This window comes from Sceloporus undulatus, chromosome 6 (assembly GCF_019175285.1).
Source record: "Sceloporus undulatus isolate JIND9_A2432 ecotype Alabama chromosome 6, SceUnd_v1.1, whole genome shotgun sequence".
Classification (NCBI taxonomy): Eukaryota; Metazoa; Chordata; class Lepidosauria; order Squamata; family Phrynosomatidae; genus Sceloporus; species Sceloporus undulatus.
This window is the reverse complement of record NC_056527.1, coordinates 136,710,174-136,726,753: the sequence shown is the minus strand read 5'-3', so window position 1 is coordinate 136,726,753 and position 16,580 is coordinate 136,710,174. Positions and strand designations below refer to the sequence as shown.

The window sequence follows — 16,580 nt, the reverse complement described above, 5'->3', positions numbered from 1 at the left end:
AGAAAGAAGGTGCTAGACTAGACAGATTCCGGGTCTGAAACAACAAGGAAGTTCTTGTGTCTTGTCACACCATTCCCTATCACATGTATACTTCATACCACACATAATTTTACCGTATGTCCTCTTTTACACACAACTAGCCTTCTTGCCATGCATTGAACATGTTCAAACACTGACTGTGGTGTGTGCTTCTTTTCAGATTTATTATCTGATAGTATTTACTTTTTGTTACAGGTGCTGAAGTCTGACATGTATATGAAAATCTACATTTTGCTGTTTTGTAAGGCTATCATCTCTGATATGGGAAAGAAGTGGATACGAAACAAGTGCATTATACAGAAGAGAGAAAGCAAAATGAATTAAACTGTGTACAGTGTAAGTAATTGATTAACGGCTTAATTACGAACTGCGGGATACCATTTGGACAGCTATCAAAGGAATCTATTTTTGATTCATGAAACATCCTCAGAATATTGCCTGGTTTTACACACTGTGCTATTTTAATATCAATTATTTCCAAGTAAACCAGTGAGAGTTGAACTGTTTGAACATCAAGAATTTCACTTGATACAAATGCCAACTGCTGTTAAAAGTTATATGACTTTTTTTTAAGTAAAAGGCATGATAAATTAAACACATATATAAACAAGCCACAGATGTCTCAAAACTTATGTACTTTACTCAGCTTCCTCTAAGTGCTACATGCCTTCTCTGCTGATTTCTAATTCAATATAAACAACAGAGGCCTATAGAATCAACACTCCTATACACAGCCATCGGTTTCTTGACACTATGGTCTGTTGATACGTTAGATTGGTCCAGCAATGCTTAACCAATTGCCCATTTTTCTTGTTGCTTTTATCAACATATTGCACAACACGCATTCTCTCACTGGCTGCTGCCACACTGCAGAATTAAGGTAGACCAACACTGCTTTAACTGCCATGGCTCCATCCTATGGGATTTGTAGCTTGTTGTATGGCATCAGAGCTTTCTGACAGAGAAGGCTAAATATCCCACAAAACTGCAGTTCCCAGAATTCCATAGCATTGAGCCATGGCCATTAAAGGGGTGTCAAATGGCATTAATTCTGCTGTGTAGATGCAGCCACTCTATGGTTTGAACATAAGAGAAATGACATGGTAGAAGCTAGCCCATCACAACCGAATCTTGCACATTTGCAACCACTGTCCTCTAAACTTGCCACTCATTTTCCTTTAGAGCTACAAGAAATAACAATGCCTGCTCTCTGTAATTAAGGACTGAGAGCCTTATCACATGAGAAAACAAAGCAGAAACAGAGTCAGACAGTAGCAGGTTTTTCTGTGCGTTACCGCGTGACATTGTAGCTTCAGTTCTCTTCCTGCGGGAGATGGTTGTAAAGGTGCACCTTTTGTCTAGCTGGAAAAGTCCATTGAATAATAGACAACCTTTTACAACCATCTCCTGTGGGAAGAGAACCGAAGTACTACGATGTCATGTGGTAAGACATGGAGAAAGCATCTATTCTCTGGCTCAGTTTCCACTTTGTTTTATTAATCAATAAAGCTCTAGGAAAACAGTGCCAAGTGGGCATCAAATCTGCATCCTGCTTTGCCTAGTGTAACCAGCAGAGGGAGACAGAAACATAGTAGGACACATGCCACACTAACTAACTGGAAGGCCTCTGGTCCTGCTCTTTGAGGGTTTCCCCACAGGCAGCAGAAAGGGAAAGGAGATGACCCACCTGCTCTCACTGTACTCCTTCTTCTCCCTGACATTCAGCCACTTGCGAAGGAGGAAGCGCTTGCGTCGTGGAGAGGCGCTGGGCGTGGAGCAGTTTGACCAGGGGGTGTCCTCATCACTCGAAGGAGTGATTTCAATGGAGGGAAGTTGTAGGAAATCCTTATTAGAGGAGGGTGCAGTCTCTAGGCTTGGCTCTTGAACGTTCCTCATGCGCCTCATCCTGAACCGCCTTCGGCGCAGGGTCGGGGTGGAGGAACTGGACCAGGCATGGGCACACTCCACCACCTGTGGCTCTGGGACCTGAAGTGCTGGGAGCTGGAGGGTCTCTGTCATCTTGGCAGCTGGCATCAGTTCCTGTGTCACTCCTCCTCCCACTTCCATTTACTCCAGCACTCTCACCCCCTCCCCAGTGTGCTCTTAGTGCAAGCCACACTGAAGAAGAATTAAAATCCGTCTTACTCTCTTCTCACCCAGCTTGGCATCCTCCCTCCCTCTCCAGTAGGAAATCTCATATTCCTCAAGTGGTTTCATTTAACAAGGAAGAGCCTCCAGGCCACAAACAGAGCCAGCTGCAAGCTGCTCTTGGGTTTCTCTCCAAGTCCTTGAGCATTAGGAAAGAACTTTCTTCCCCATGGGTGGCTCCATCAAAGCACCATCCAGTTTTGAATCCGGGACAAAGGCTGGGCTGCCAACCACCAGCTTCCCTTCCCTTCTCTTTGCTTTGCTTTGCTGTGTGCTTCCAGAAGTCCTTGCGTAGTGGCTCAGTGCCTCCTCTAGGGCTCAGCTGAAAAACTCTCATCTGTGTGCACTTCGGAGTGTGACTGTGTGGGAATCGAGGAGGAGCTGTGAGGAAGTCGGAGAAAAAGAAATTGGGGGGGGGAAGAGAGAAAGACAGACAAAAAGCAAGGGACAGGAGGAAAGGAAGCAGTGATATGTAATAAAACTGACAAAGAAGAAGAGATGGGAGGAAGAGATCCTCCCCACCTCCAGCAGCTGATAAGCTCAGGCAGCTGCTGTCAGTGTAACCATACTCTTAATTCAAGGGACAAGGTCTCTGTTACTGAATGTGCTCTTGCTCCAATCAGAAAAGCCAACAGGGCAGAGAGGGTCATGAAAATAAATCTTTTATCCCAGGCGATTGGTTGGACTCACCCACCAGGTCACATTTTCCGACTAAATGTCCCACCCGGAAGAAGGAGGAGGAAGCAGATGACCTCCAGCCTTGGCTATGGTGAGTGGGTTTGTTTTCATGTGTGCCTTATTTCAAGACACAGCAAATGGGGAAAGGAAAGACAGAGAGGAAAGAAAAACCAGGAGATACCAAGTAGACACTATGGGTCAGAAATTCACTGTCATGATTGTTACTGGAGACAAATTTCAAATTGCCATTTGCCCCACCACACATGAGGTCGGAGGTTTGCCAAGTTTTCCTTGCTACAAAACTCAAATATGGAAGTGCCCGGTTGGGTAAAACATTTGAGAACTTGGAGAGGGAGGGAGGGCGTTGGTGAACCCACAGGACATTTTTAGTGGCTTCTCATACATCCCTGCAGACATTTCCATTGGAAAGAACAATAAGGAGCAAAAGAAGGAGTGACTTCTGGGTGCAGGGCTGCTTCCAAAATGACATGGTGCAGAGCTTCAGGTTCAGAAAGACTCACAAATTGCATGCAGAGACACATAAACACATTAGAACAGTGTGAGGAGCCACATGGCAAAAGCCCAAAGTATTACAACCAGCACACATGGGGAGAGAGTCAACAATAACATAACCTCCAGATGAAGAAGAAAGAATGAAATGCAAGTACAATATACTGAAAAACAAGGCACCAATAACTGAGAGAAAGGATTGGTAGCTGCATTTGATTTCCCTTATTGTGAACATGGATGGAATGCTAACCAGAGAAGCCCTTTGCCATGATGACCAGGAGACAAGCTGAACACACTATGCCTGGATCTGTCAGTATGATATTTGTCTTGCGAACTCAAATATGCCACATTTCCTCTTTTACAAGATTCATTAGAGATTTATTTTAATGTAGGCAAATCTTGTTATTAATCCCGACATATGCTGTCTAGCAGCGGATGGCCTTTTGCTCCTTGTAGTTGCTCCTCTCCCTTTGCTAATTGCCACTCTCCAGTCAGCAGACCCCTGTGTAACATGCCCCCCCATCTTCCAATCACAATGTATTAATGGAAAATTCATTATAACGCTAGCTAGAGAAGAAGCCAAGAGCTTGTCAGAAAGGTCCCTAGAGAGTGTCACAGAGAAGGAAACAATGAAATCAGACTTAGCATGTCAAGAAACCAAATCTTCCAGGAAAGTCGACACAAACAGTAGGATGCCACCTCCTGCAAGGAGGTTTGCCTTAGGGTCACCACAAGTTGGAAATGACTTGAAGACACACACTACACGGTGTCAGAAAGATAGGCAAGAAATGGAATCAATACCTAAATTGAAATGGATGGAGATGCAGTAAAGATAACCTTAGGGGTAAGACGTAACACTTTTACTTTTACTGCAATGGTTGAGTGTAGAATAGGAATCTTGTGCTCAGAATTACATGGCAAGGTAACAACTATGATGCTTTATAATCACACAGTACTGATGTTGTTTTCATCACAATCACAAACTATTGGCATTTTGTTTTTAAAGGTGGGCTACTCAACCCACAAGTTATACAAGCAGTTCCTTGGCACTGAAGGTTTTCTAAGCAGATTTTCTCATTACTAAGCAATGCCTCCTTATGCCATAACATTCGGTGTCACTTTTTAATTTTGGATAGAGGACACTGGACACCTGTTTGATGCTCTTTGAAACACAGGAACTCTGTAACAGGAGAGACACAACAGTGTCCCTGACTATAAGGTGTGAAAAATATTAGCTGCAGAAAGAAGTTCTTGTTGTGCGGGACAAAAATGATTGGTGTCAATTTAAACATTAGTTTTCCTTTCATTTATGTATTGTGACCTAAATCAAATTGCTGGTCCCAGCCAGAGTAGACTCACTGACTCTGTGAAGTGTATATAAGTGTATATATTTGTTGTATATATTAGCATTTATCAGATGATTTTGGCTGCATCCTCACTGCAGAAATAATCCAGTTTGATGCCACTTCAACTGCCATAGTTCCATGCTATGGAATCCTGGAGTTTGTAGTTTGTTGTGGCACCAGAGCTCTCTGACAGAGAAGGTTAAATATCCCACTGAACTGCAAATCCCAGAATTCCACAGCATGGAGCCATGGCAGTTAAAGTGGTGTCAAACCTCATTAATTCTGTAGTGTAGATGCAGCCTGAAACAAGAGCAGATTCCCACCTCATGGGTTTTTAAAAATGCCCTTATTTTCTTGCTTCACATGAGCTGTTTTAAGTCTTGTTCATTTCATTCAAACAAACAAAAAATTATTATGGGAAATTGAGAACTACAGTATGTAAAATAAAAATCTCTGTCAGCCAGTAGTCTCTGTTACATTACAAAAAAATTGTCTTTTGGAGTATAAAAGAATCCAGTTAATAGAATATAGTTTAAGCTTGCTTTCTTGAACTCTCTGCAATGAGGGACAAAGAAAAGAAACATAGAAAAATATGCCATCCATATATCTTACGAACAGTACATGTGTGCATCATTTGGGAGTCTGTCATAAATCAAACTCTCAGGCAGCGTCTTCTGCTACGTTTGTCACAATATCAGGTGTATTGCAATGCCTGTTATTAATGGGTGGCATTTTCTTTCTGGAGTTCTCTATCAATCTAGTGTTTTCAGGACAAGCGGGGAAGTGAGGAGAAGCGGCCTCTCTCTCTCAAGTACTTAGGTTTTTCTCTCTCCCTCACCTGTACGGTACTTTTACCATGGGTCATAGCTCACGGCACACACCATTAATCACAAGGGAACCAACTTGCAAGTACAAAAGGTCTTTGAGAAGCACATTTTTATTGCAATTACGTGAAAGCATCTGCTCTGGTCACCCAGGTTGGGGGAGACAATGGCTGAGATGCCACCTATCCAGAAAGACAAACAGACAAACGAAATACACAAATGCATTGTATGGCTTTATATCTTTGCTTTGAGACAAATACCAGAAAGGAATAGGACTAGCAGCTGCCAAAAGTGTCTGTCCAGCAGCTCTCCCTAATCCCATGGCAAAGTCCGGTACCACTTTAAAGATCTATCCAGTTCAGAAGAACACATGATGGAGTTACAATTCCATGACGATTGTGTGCAAAAGACTGACGTACTCATTTCTATAGGGTTTCCCCCCTTAGGTTTCCTTTTGCCCCCAAATTTGATTTCTTTGCCCCAAGCAGCAATAATAGCTCGGCTTGTACTCCATGGGCAACAAAAGAGGGTCTGTACGCCCATCGCTACCATACCTAGATTTCAGACTTTGTGAAAGTATCTCAGAATACAATACTGTACCAGCGTTTACCTGAATAAACAGTATTCACTTGATGACATGGTTATTGCACTAAGTTAGCATTGCAGTTAGTGTGCATGCCAGAAAATGGGAAAGTTGTATTATTATAAAACACGGGAAAGAAAATAATCACAAATATGATGTAAATACTCCTGCTTTTGTTTTGATGTTTTGCTTGCTTCTTTTGCAAATAACTGTGCCTCATAATAAAATTTCAGACATTAAGTTATAGATGATGCCTTTAATGTGTTTAAAACAATAAAATAAGGAAGCAAATTCCAATTTCCTTCTACATTTCTCCCCCCCCCTCCAACCCTCCCCATGGTGAACTCTACTTCCCACTCAAAAACACTCAAATGCCTGAGTTCATTTTCATCTCTAGAGCACCACAACATCTTGAGAAGCAGATGCTGGCGAAAGGCAGGGCTATGAATCAATCCTAAATATCTTCCTTTTACTGAAGAAAAATCCCAATTGCTTGGGTGTTTTTCTGCAAAAGACAGGAAATGTGCCAAGCAAAGTGCGAAGTGTTGAATGCTATGTCCACAAGGGAGCTATCACTCTCTTTTCCCCTCTGCACAAAGCTAATAAGTAGAAATGTTTAAAATGTGTTCTGGATACCCAGACGTCACACAGCCAGGGAAAGAATCAGTTCCCACCTCCAAGGGGTAAACTCACTTTGTAATACAGTATGTAGAAATTGCTTTGTAAATTCCACCTCTATCCATCATTGCTCTATAACACACACAATCTCAGCGGAGCGGCCATTAGAGCAAAATTCCGAAATTAGATAAGTGGCTGGGGAGGAAATGTCATTTTCTCTTTCTGCTTTCCTTTCAAAGTGGAGTTACTTGGAAAATGTTTTGCAGACAAGTGAAAAATCTCTCTCTTGGCTTGTTACACCTCTCAGAGACCTGCTGCTCATCCATTCATTTATTCTAAACAAAAGAAGACCATAGAACAAGGAAGCGTGAATCACCATACAGAAACATGGCAAATCTTTTATGTTAGGGTGCCACCCTGATACAATAGAATAGGATTACTAGCTATAGTCCAGTAAACCCTCTGACAGCTTTCATTCTTGCAGATTTATCACACATCGTGGTTTGATCCAGACAGACAATTCTAGTGTCGTCAAATGAGAGGACGGACTGAGGATTATTTAACACAGATCAGTCATGCCTCATCTGTTTAGAGGCTGTAGGTTTATGTTAGCTTGTAAACTTAAGTATGATGTTGTTGTGTGCCTTCAAGTCATTTCCAATTTACGGTGATCCTGAGGCAACCTTTTCATGGGGTTTTCTTGGTAAGAGTTTTTCAGAGGAACTTTGCCATTGTCTTTCCTTGAAGCTGAGAGCATGTGATTTGCTTAAGGTCACCCAATGGGAATCAAACTGTGATCTCCAGAGTCATAGTCAACATTCAAACCATTACACCACATGGGCTCTCATAATATTTGCTTGTAAATGATAGTAGACCACAAGAATTGTAATTTAAGGAAGGAAGGAATCATAGAATCATAGAATCATAGAATCATAGAGTTGGAAGAGACCGCAAGGGCCATCCAGTCCAACTCCCTGCCATGCAGGAAATCCAAATCAAAGCATCCCCAACAGATGGCCATCCAGCCTCTGTTTAAAGACCAGGAAGAAGACTCCACTACACTCCCGAGGGAGTGTGTTTCCACTGTCGAACAGCCCTTACTGTCAGGAAGTTCCCTCCTAATGTTCAGGTGAATCTCTTTTCCTGTAGCTTCATCCAGTTTTCCGGGTCCTGTTCTCTGGAGCAGCAGAAAACAAGCTTGCTGCCCCTCCTCAATATGACATCCTTTCACATATTTTAACAGGGTTATCATATCACCTCCTCTTATCTCTCTCCCAGCTGAAACATCCCCAGCGCTCGGAGTCGCTCCTCATAGGGCAAGGTTCCAAACCTTCACCATTTTAGTCGCCCTCCTTTGGACACGCTCCAGTTTCTCAATGTCCTTTTTGATTGTGTGGTGCCCAGAATTGACAAATATTCCAGTGGGGCCTGACCAGAGCAGAATATAATGGCACAATTACTTCTCTTGATCTAGACCAATACTTTTATTGATGCAGCCTAAAATTGTATTGGGCCTTTTTAGCTGCCGCATCACACTGTTGACTCATGTTCAACTTATCTACTTGGACTCCTAGATCCCTTTCGCATGTACTTTCATTCAGCATGTGTCTCCCAACCATATCTGTGCATTTCATTTTTTCGCCAAGTGCAGTACCTTAATTTCTCTGTTGTTGAATCATTTTGTTAGCTTTGGCCAGCTTTCTAGTCTATCAGGTCATTTTGAATTTTGATCCTGTCCTCTGGAGTATTAGCTTTTCCTCCTAATTTTGGTTCATCTGCAAATTTGATAAGTATGCCCCAATTCGTCATCCAGGTCATTGTATAAGATGTGTGATAGCACTGGGCCCAGGACAGAGCCCTTGGGACCCCACTGGTCACTTCTCTCCACACATGAAAAGGACCATTGTGTGAGCCACCTTTGGTTCGGCCGGTCAACCAGTTACAAATCCATGTAACAGTTACCTTGTCTAGTCCACATTTACAAGCTTGTTTGCAAGAAGTCATGGGAAACCTTGTCAAAGGCCTTAGTGAAATCAAGAATACTATATCCACAGCATGACAAACCATGGATATACCTAGTAAAGAAATATATGGAGCATGCACTGGGAAGAAATCATCAGATTTTTGTATTCTCTCTAATCTAAAACCACGTGTAGACTTAGTTTTTTGGTGGGGTTTTCGGGTGATGTGGCCATGTTCTAGAAGAGTTTCTTCTCTGACGTTTCACCAGACACATCTGCTAAGATGCCGCCACATACACTGGGCAAACATCAGGAAGAAACCTTCTAGAACATGGCCACCACTCACCCGAAAACCCACAAAAAACTATGGATGCCGGCCATGAAAGCCTTCAGCTCCAACACGTAGACTGTACTTATGATACAGTCCCCACAATATAATGTCATACACAATTGTGATTTCTTGTTTGAAATTCTTTAACATCTCTGGGCACATGTAAATCTGACCACTTTCCCGATCAACGTCTACAGGCCAGTGCTTTTAAAACAAGAAATTGCCAACTCCAATTCTGACAACCCCCCAAATCTCCCCCCCCTCGTCAGCACTGTATGCCGGCAGGTTTAATAATTTATTGTTTTAATGTATATGTATGTATTGTTATTAGATGCTGTTCACCGCCCTGATTTTCAGAAGGGCGGTATACAAATAAAATTTTATTATTATTATATTATATTAACAATTCAAAGAAGTCCCTACCTCTTGTAACTGCCTGTGTTCAAGAACTCCAATGTCATATAGATTGAGTCTCCCCTATCTAGAATTCTTCCATAAACCGAGAAAATTTTCATGGATGGCTGAGATAGTGACATCTTTGCTTTCTGATGGACACAAACTTTGTTTCATGCACAAAATTAAAATTAAAAATTCCTTCAATGTTTGTGTATGAAGTGTACATGAAATGTACCTGAATTTTGTATTTAGACTTGGGTCCCATCTCCAAGATATCTCATTATCATTATCCAAAATCCAAAATACTTCTGGTCCCAAGCAATTCAGATAAGGGAGACTCAACATGTATTTTTAAGCATCTCAGAGATAAAATTAAGCATATATTATACCCATTCCATGAATATTCCTTATTGTCCCCTTGCGTTTCCAGCCAAACAAAAGAGACATAACCTTTAGTGCCAGGTCTCTCCAAAGAACACATTCAAAAATATATAAAAGGATGTTTGAACATTATTGGTTTTATTTGCACTATCACACTCAGTGAGTTTTGTACAAGAGTTTCCAGAAGAAATTTAACAGGAATCTTTTTTCACAGACATTATGTTGTTTTAAGCTGAACCATTTCCATTTAGACAACTCTCTTGTCAAAAAAGTATGGTTCAAAAGAAAAGGAAAGAAAACATTATTTATCAGGATTCATCTTACCCACACAGACACACTTTGGGAAGGAATGACTAACACTCTTCAAAGTGCTAATAGTTCAATGCAGACGTGCTGTGATTTTTTTTCAGATACATCATATTTTCTATATCATTTTGTTTCAATAGGCTAACACAAGCAAAATTAATTACAACTGGTTAATATGCTCGCTCTCCGCCTTGACAAAGCAAGGTCATGGATTTTGAGAGGTTCCTCCATCAAGGACAAGTGTGGTGTTATGCCTGGAGTCATTTACACATAGGCCTCTGTACTATGCTGTATCCGATTTATCTGCCGTCGAGATTAATATCTCAGAGTCCACCTCAAAGTTTACAAAAATATTCATCCAATGTTTCTCCTTATTTCCCTGTTGGTGTGTGTGTGTGTGTGTGTGTGTGTGTGTAACCACAGGTCCCGAATAGGAATGACAGGAATGTATACTAGAGAATACTGAGCACTGCCAAAAATCATCATTCATGCTCAGGTTAACTGGAGACTATACCAGCAGCACACTAGATTTCCTAATCTACTGTATTAATGGCTTTTAAAAATGCAAGCAGATGAACAAATATTAGTCATAAAGATAATTTCTGAAGAATTAGCAAGACCTTCTACAAACGTTTCTGTAGGATTATGTTCTCTAGTGGCTTAGACAGTATAATCTTATGCACGTATTATACCTGCGCTGCATTTAAAATGTGGCTTCGCCCAGGCACATGAAGAGCTGTTCTACCTGCCTATGTGCAGGCATAGTCACACAGATTTGGAAGGTGGTTGACAGCCATGACCACTTGTTTCCTCCCTTCCTTCAGGAAGATGGCACTCCAGAAAGTGTGGAAAACAGATTGCGTGGCCATAGATTGCCAAAATGCTATTGTGGAGGGAAATATGATAAGAAATGATGCCAAACTTGTATGCTTCCATCCTTCAACTAGTACAATCATGACGAGACAGCAGGTGTCAGAATCCACCTTCAGTCAGGCATTCAGGGTGTCTTCTGCCAGATAGATAGATAGATAAATAGACTGGTAGATAGATAGATGGATGGATGGATAGATAGATAGATAGATAGATAGATAGATAGATAGATAGTAACGTTGAGAAGAGTGGGGGATGCCGCCATGGGGACTAAGCCGGATGGTCACGTAGGGCATGGCAGTAGGCAGTTTATGAGGGGTTATTGGGAATCTGAAACCAAACCTGGATACAGCCTTAGATCTCTACTTGATAGAAGCACCAGGAACCAAATGATCAACCCCACCCCTCCTTCCCTTCTACAGATCAAAGAAAGGGATTCTACATCAAAGGCAGAAAAGCTGGGAACCAACTCAAAGAGGAGGGGTTGGGGGGGAATTTTAAGGTTCTGACTCCATTTGGGACCATCAGTTTTGGCAAAGATGTGGCGAGAATACTTCGTTCCAATTTCTTCAATAAATTTTCTGTATCATCTGAAGTTTGTTGTGGATTTTTGGTCAGAGTATTTCCAAAGTCTCACAGCAGGCTGGTGTGATAAAGTCCACAGTCCCCACATGGACAACAGTGGAGTGGCCTCTATCTGCACTGAGATTCCTCCAAACCAACTGAACTACAACAGAAACAACAATGGATCAAAAATCACTGTTGTATGGGGTGCCTTGATACAATGTTGATGGCATTCAGGATTCAACTCTTATTCAAGAATCAGTAAAAATGAAGATTGTGATCCTATCCATACTGACTTGGAAATAAATCTCACTGGGCTTAATAGGATTTGCTCCTGAACAAACATTAACAGGATTACACTATACATTCCTCTGCATAATCTACGGTGTCTTTAAGGAGAGTCCCTACTTGATACAATACAGATGTAGAGTTTGCATTTTTATGCCTTTTCCATTATTTCACCTCTTTTGCTCTAACTTGATAGCAAGGGGAATGTGCTGTCTTCCATTTATCTCTGCGAGCTTCTTATCTGGAGATATTAATCAAATACTCTGCCAACAATTTCTCAGTATCTTGAAGTTTCTTCCACCTTTAATCATGGCAAAAAGGGCCATTCATATTCTTGCTAGTACAGGATGTTCTGAAACTAGATGCTTCTGAAAGGGGACAAGGGTTATGAGTAGGTGTTAGCGGACTGAGCTGGCAGAGGAGAAAGAGATACAATCACTCAGGTGCGGAGTGAATTTTGTAGGGGCCGTGGTTTTCATTTCAGATTGGTAGATATTTCCTCATCCTTTCTTCACATCACAGAAAAATGTACAGAAGGTCATCTAGGGCAGAAAAACTTCACAGTGTGGTTTTTGTCTTGGAGGCGTATAGGGAAGTAATTAACATCTGTGTGTGCTTAAGGGTAAGATATAAAATGGGCATATTACCCTAATTGGTAGCGCTAGGATTCGCAATATACATTACAGTATGCATAAACCTTTTATTCAGAGCACATCTCACCCCAGACTAAAGAAGGGGTACAAATGAATCTGCTATGGTGAAGAAGTTGTGGAGAGCTGCCAGATGGCTCTGGATGGACACCACAGAGAGATTTCTGAATATGACTACCCTGTTGATTTTAAGAAGGCTTCTTTGGAGTCCTGGTGTCATCCTTGACAGAATGCTATAATCCAGTGAAACATGGTGACTGGATATTTGACCAAATTCACCTCTTTGCTTACAGATATGTCGCTAGAAACAATTGTGGTGTTTATTGGGCATGTAGATTTTACCTATATCATCCATATCAAATTAACTGATACAGTGCGCCTTTTGCTTACATGGGGGATCCGTTCCGGACCCCTCCGCGTAAGCTGAAAAACGCATATGCTCGAGCCCCATTCACTTGAATGGGGCTCGTGTACGTGTCGGCGGTGCGATGGCGCGCACGTGCTATGGCACATGCCCCATTCAAGTGAATGGAATGCACCCCCCGCGCAGCTCTCCAGCAGGTTTGAGCGTATGCTCAAACCCACATATGACGTGGGTGCACTGTACATTAAAACCCAAGAAGAAAGAAATGTTCTGTGGTCAGACCAGTTGAATTTGTACAGCATAAATTTCCAATATGTTTATTTTTTAAATCCTCCAGATGGGTGTGTCTTAGATGCATTTCTATCTGGGTGTCTTGCAATAAATAGATCAGACATGGAAACTGCCTACAAAAAACAGGCTGCCTACCTATAGTTGTTCAAGTGATCATCTATGAGTTCATACAGTTCTCCAAATGATCATCTGTGCAGAGACCCTGTTGGGAATGTTCTCCAGCTGAGTGTCTCTTGACACAAATCCTTCCCCCATTCACCCAGTCACAGACGTCTAAGGCAGCCAAAGTTACTCCCTCCTTTCAAAGTTCTCCAAGGTAATAGAAAGAAAGCTGGAAAAGATTGGAGTTAGAGTGGGTTGTGTGACAACGCAGACAACCACTCAAAGAACAAGAGTTTCAGGTAAGCAGCCTCTTCTTCCTCATTCTGGTCTCTATGCCTCACAAAAATTAGGGGGTTAACAAGCTTACCACTGGAAGTAGGAAGCTGAAACAAAGACAAAAAAACACCCCGGTGCACCCAAAATGAGCATCAGCTTTGGCTCTCATATCCAAACAAACAGTGATGCTGAATAATAGTGGAGACTGAGACTATGGAGGATATGACACGGGAGGGGAGGCTCTCATTGTGACTGCCGTACAAAGTTCTAGTATCGAGACACCTCTAAGTAAAATTACATAAACTGTAACAGCTCTTGACAAGTGTCTTCTGAGGCTATTTAGCAATAGCTTAGATCAACTTGATAATCTCTACCACCTACGTATAAAGCCTTTGGGAAGGAACCTGTTGCCCCTTCTTAGAGCCACTGTAGCAAACAAAAAGTCTGTTGGAGCATCGGAACAGAGTAATACATTGAATCTAGAAACCAAGAGCTCAGCAGACATCCAGAGAGTAGAGAGACATCTCAAGGCAAGAAAAAAGGAGTTCAGTAGAAAACAGGAAGCATTATATCTTGGTTGATGTGGAACTAGGAGACAACCTTTGGGAGGAAGGTAATGTCCTTATCTCTATAGATGAAAAGAAAAGGTTCTTCTTCTCACAAGGTAGCCAATTCAAATGGTCTCCATCAGATATCATAGCCATCAGAAATATTGCACTCATCTGTTGAAACTAATGGTTGGAAGAGGTGAAAGATTAACTGGGAAAGAACCAGAGACACTGACCATGGAGTAACTGGAGGTGAAATGGGTGGGAACAGATGAACTACACCTTTAAGAAATCACAGTCAGGTTAGTGAACAATTTGGCTGCTGGAGAGAAGGCATTATGAATGGCAACAATTGTGGCTAGGTAAACCTTCAACAAGGAAAAGGAGAGACCTTGCTCACAAAAGTACAAGACAATACAATACTGTACAGCTAATCCAAAAGTGCTTTCTGCCTTTTGCAAAAGCACAAAAACGATGCTACTTGTATGCATAGGACTTCCTCATTGAAGCCTTATGAGAAGCTTGAAGAACCACTACTAGGTGTGGAACCCAATCCTTCAAGCCAGACAGAAGGTCTAAAGTCATAGGAAGCTTGATGTAATGACTTTGAAATAGTTGTAGAAAAGTGGAAAATTAAACTTGATATGGCCAGAGGGGAGCAACTAGGATTGTACTGGACCTGTCTCTCTGTAATTTGACCACCACTTTTGGAATAAGGGGGTGTGGAAGTAACAGCTACAACAGACTGGCTGTCTACCTGAGAAGAAATTTGTCATCAGCTGTCCGCTTAAGTTTGCTCTACAGCAACACTGATGAAATTTTGCATTTGTAAGGGAAGCTTTCCCCATAGTAGTAAGCTTTCTCTGCATCAATAAGATGAAAGGCTTCTGAAAAAAGTGACCTCTCATGGTAAAGAGTGGAAGAACAACTGAGAAAGTCCCACACCAGATTAGAGTGTCAAAAAACAACTGGTTTGGCTACTGAGGCCTTCTGGAAATCGTTGTCCATAAAGGTAATATCTCCAAGCACATGAGCCAGGTGGACATTTAACTGATTTCTCTCTTAAGAAGGAATGGAAGACTTTAGGATATCAGCTTCAGATATAACAAAACATCATTCATACAAACTAAAATATTTATTAATCAACTCTCAAAGCATTGAAGAACATCATTTGTGACCATTGGCACTTCCCATGGCATGGGAAAACCCAGCTCTGATGTTTGTTCTTGCTGGCCTTTCCAGAACAAAGTATGATTATGAGAAATTGTACTAATTAAAGCAGAAACAAAGCAGGGAAAGTGATTATTTTGCATACACACCCTAGTCCTTGGAACAGCTGCACTTTTCTGAATGAGAAGCCAAATATCACTCAGACCGAAATGTGTGACTCAACTGAAAAGACTTGATTATCTTATAATTCAAAGTAAAGAGAAATGGGAAAGGAGTTTGAGTGTGATGGATAGAGGCACAGATGAAAACATAATTGTAAATTATTCAAGAATTATTGCATACTCCACTTCTCTACTGACTTCCCCACCAACGAATCTAATTCTGCACCGAGGAAAAATTATGAAGTTTGATATTATTTGCACATACGTAGCAAATTTGCATAGTTCTGACTGCAACACTTTGCATTCTGCAAGGGAGTACTGATCTGGTGAGGACGGATAAAAGAAAGATTAGGAAGCCTGAAAGAAATAATATATGAGCTACGATGAGCATTTTTATGGTTGTGGTCATTGTTATTGTTTGCATTGAAATCATTTCTGACTCATGGAGACCTTAAGGTGAACTTTCCATAGAGTTTCCCAGGGCTGAGAGTGTGTGACTCGCTCAAGGTCAGCCATTGGGTTTCCATGGCTGAGTGGGCAACTGAACCCTGGTCTCCATAGTTATCATTCAATGCTCAAACCACTGCACAATGCTGGCTCTCCTTGACCTGTTACAGACTGCCAAAATAAAGCTGCTTTGGGTCTCTTTAGAGGTATGCTATTTAAATGATGCATGCAACCTAAGAATCCAAAAGCTGCACCAAAAGCTGCACTCTGGTGCTTAGGAATGGAGTGTGGCTTTGATGCGACCTCCGGACTCTTAGGATGCATGCATCATTGAAACACCATACTTCCACTGTGACTCGAAGCAGCTTTATTTTGGCAGTCTGTAACAGGCCCTTGTTTTGTTAACAGATAGTTGTGTATTTAGGTTAAGAACTCTTGTGTGGAACTCTTGTATCAGTACTGCAGGAATAATGTAGCTTGACACCACTTTAGCTGCCATGGCTCAGTGCTATGGAATTCTGGGATTTGTAGTTTGTTGTGGCACCAGAGCTCTCTGACAGAGAAGGCTAAATAGCTCACAAAACTACAGAATTCCATGACACTGAGCCGTGGCAGTTAAAGTGGTGTCAAACTGTATTATTTCTGCAATATTGATACAGCCAAAGTCAATGAGAAAATTGCAATAGTCAAAGAGTTCTAATACCTTGGTTTAAAATATTGATTAGAAT

At 41.6% G+C, this 16,580-nt stretch overlaps 1 protein-coding gene across 9 annotated transcripts in view; it reads right to left on the bottom strand.

The window, feature by feature from the left end:
• Window positions 1–16,580, bottom strand: part of GRAMD1B (GRAM domain containing 1B) — a 171,267-nt gene that overhangs the window by 119,048 nt on the left and 35,639 nt on the right. For all 9 annotated transcript variants that reach the window (XM_042472303.1, XM_042472292.1, XM_042472291.1 and 6 more), the window contains exon 2: window positions 1,727–2,568. In XM_042472303.1, coding sequence (XP_042328237.1) covers window positions 1,727–2,106 — 380 coding nt within the window. In that variant the 5' untranslated portion in view covers window positions 2,107–2,568. The remainder of the gene's footprint in view (window positions 1–1,726; window positions 2,569–16,580) is intronic.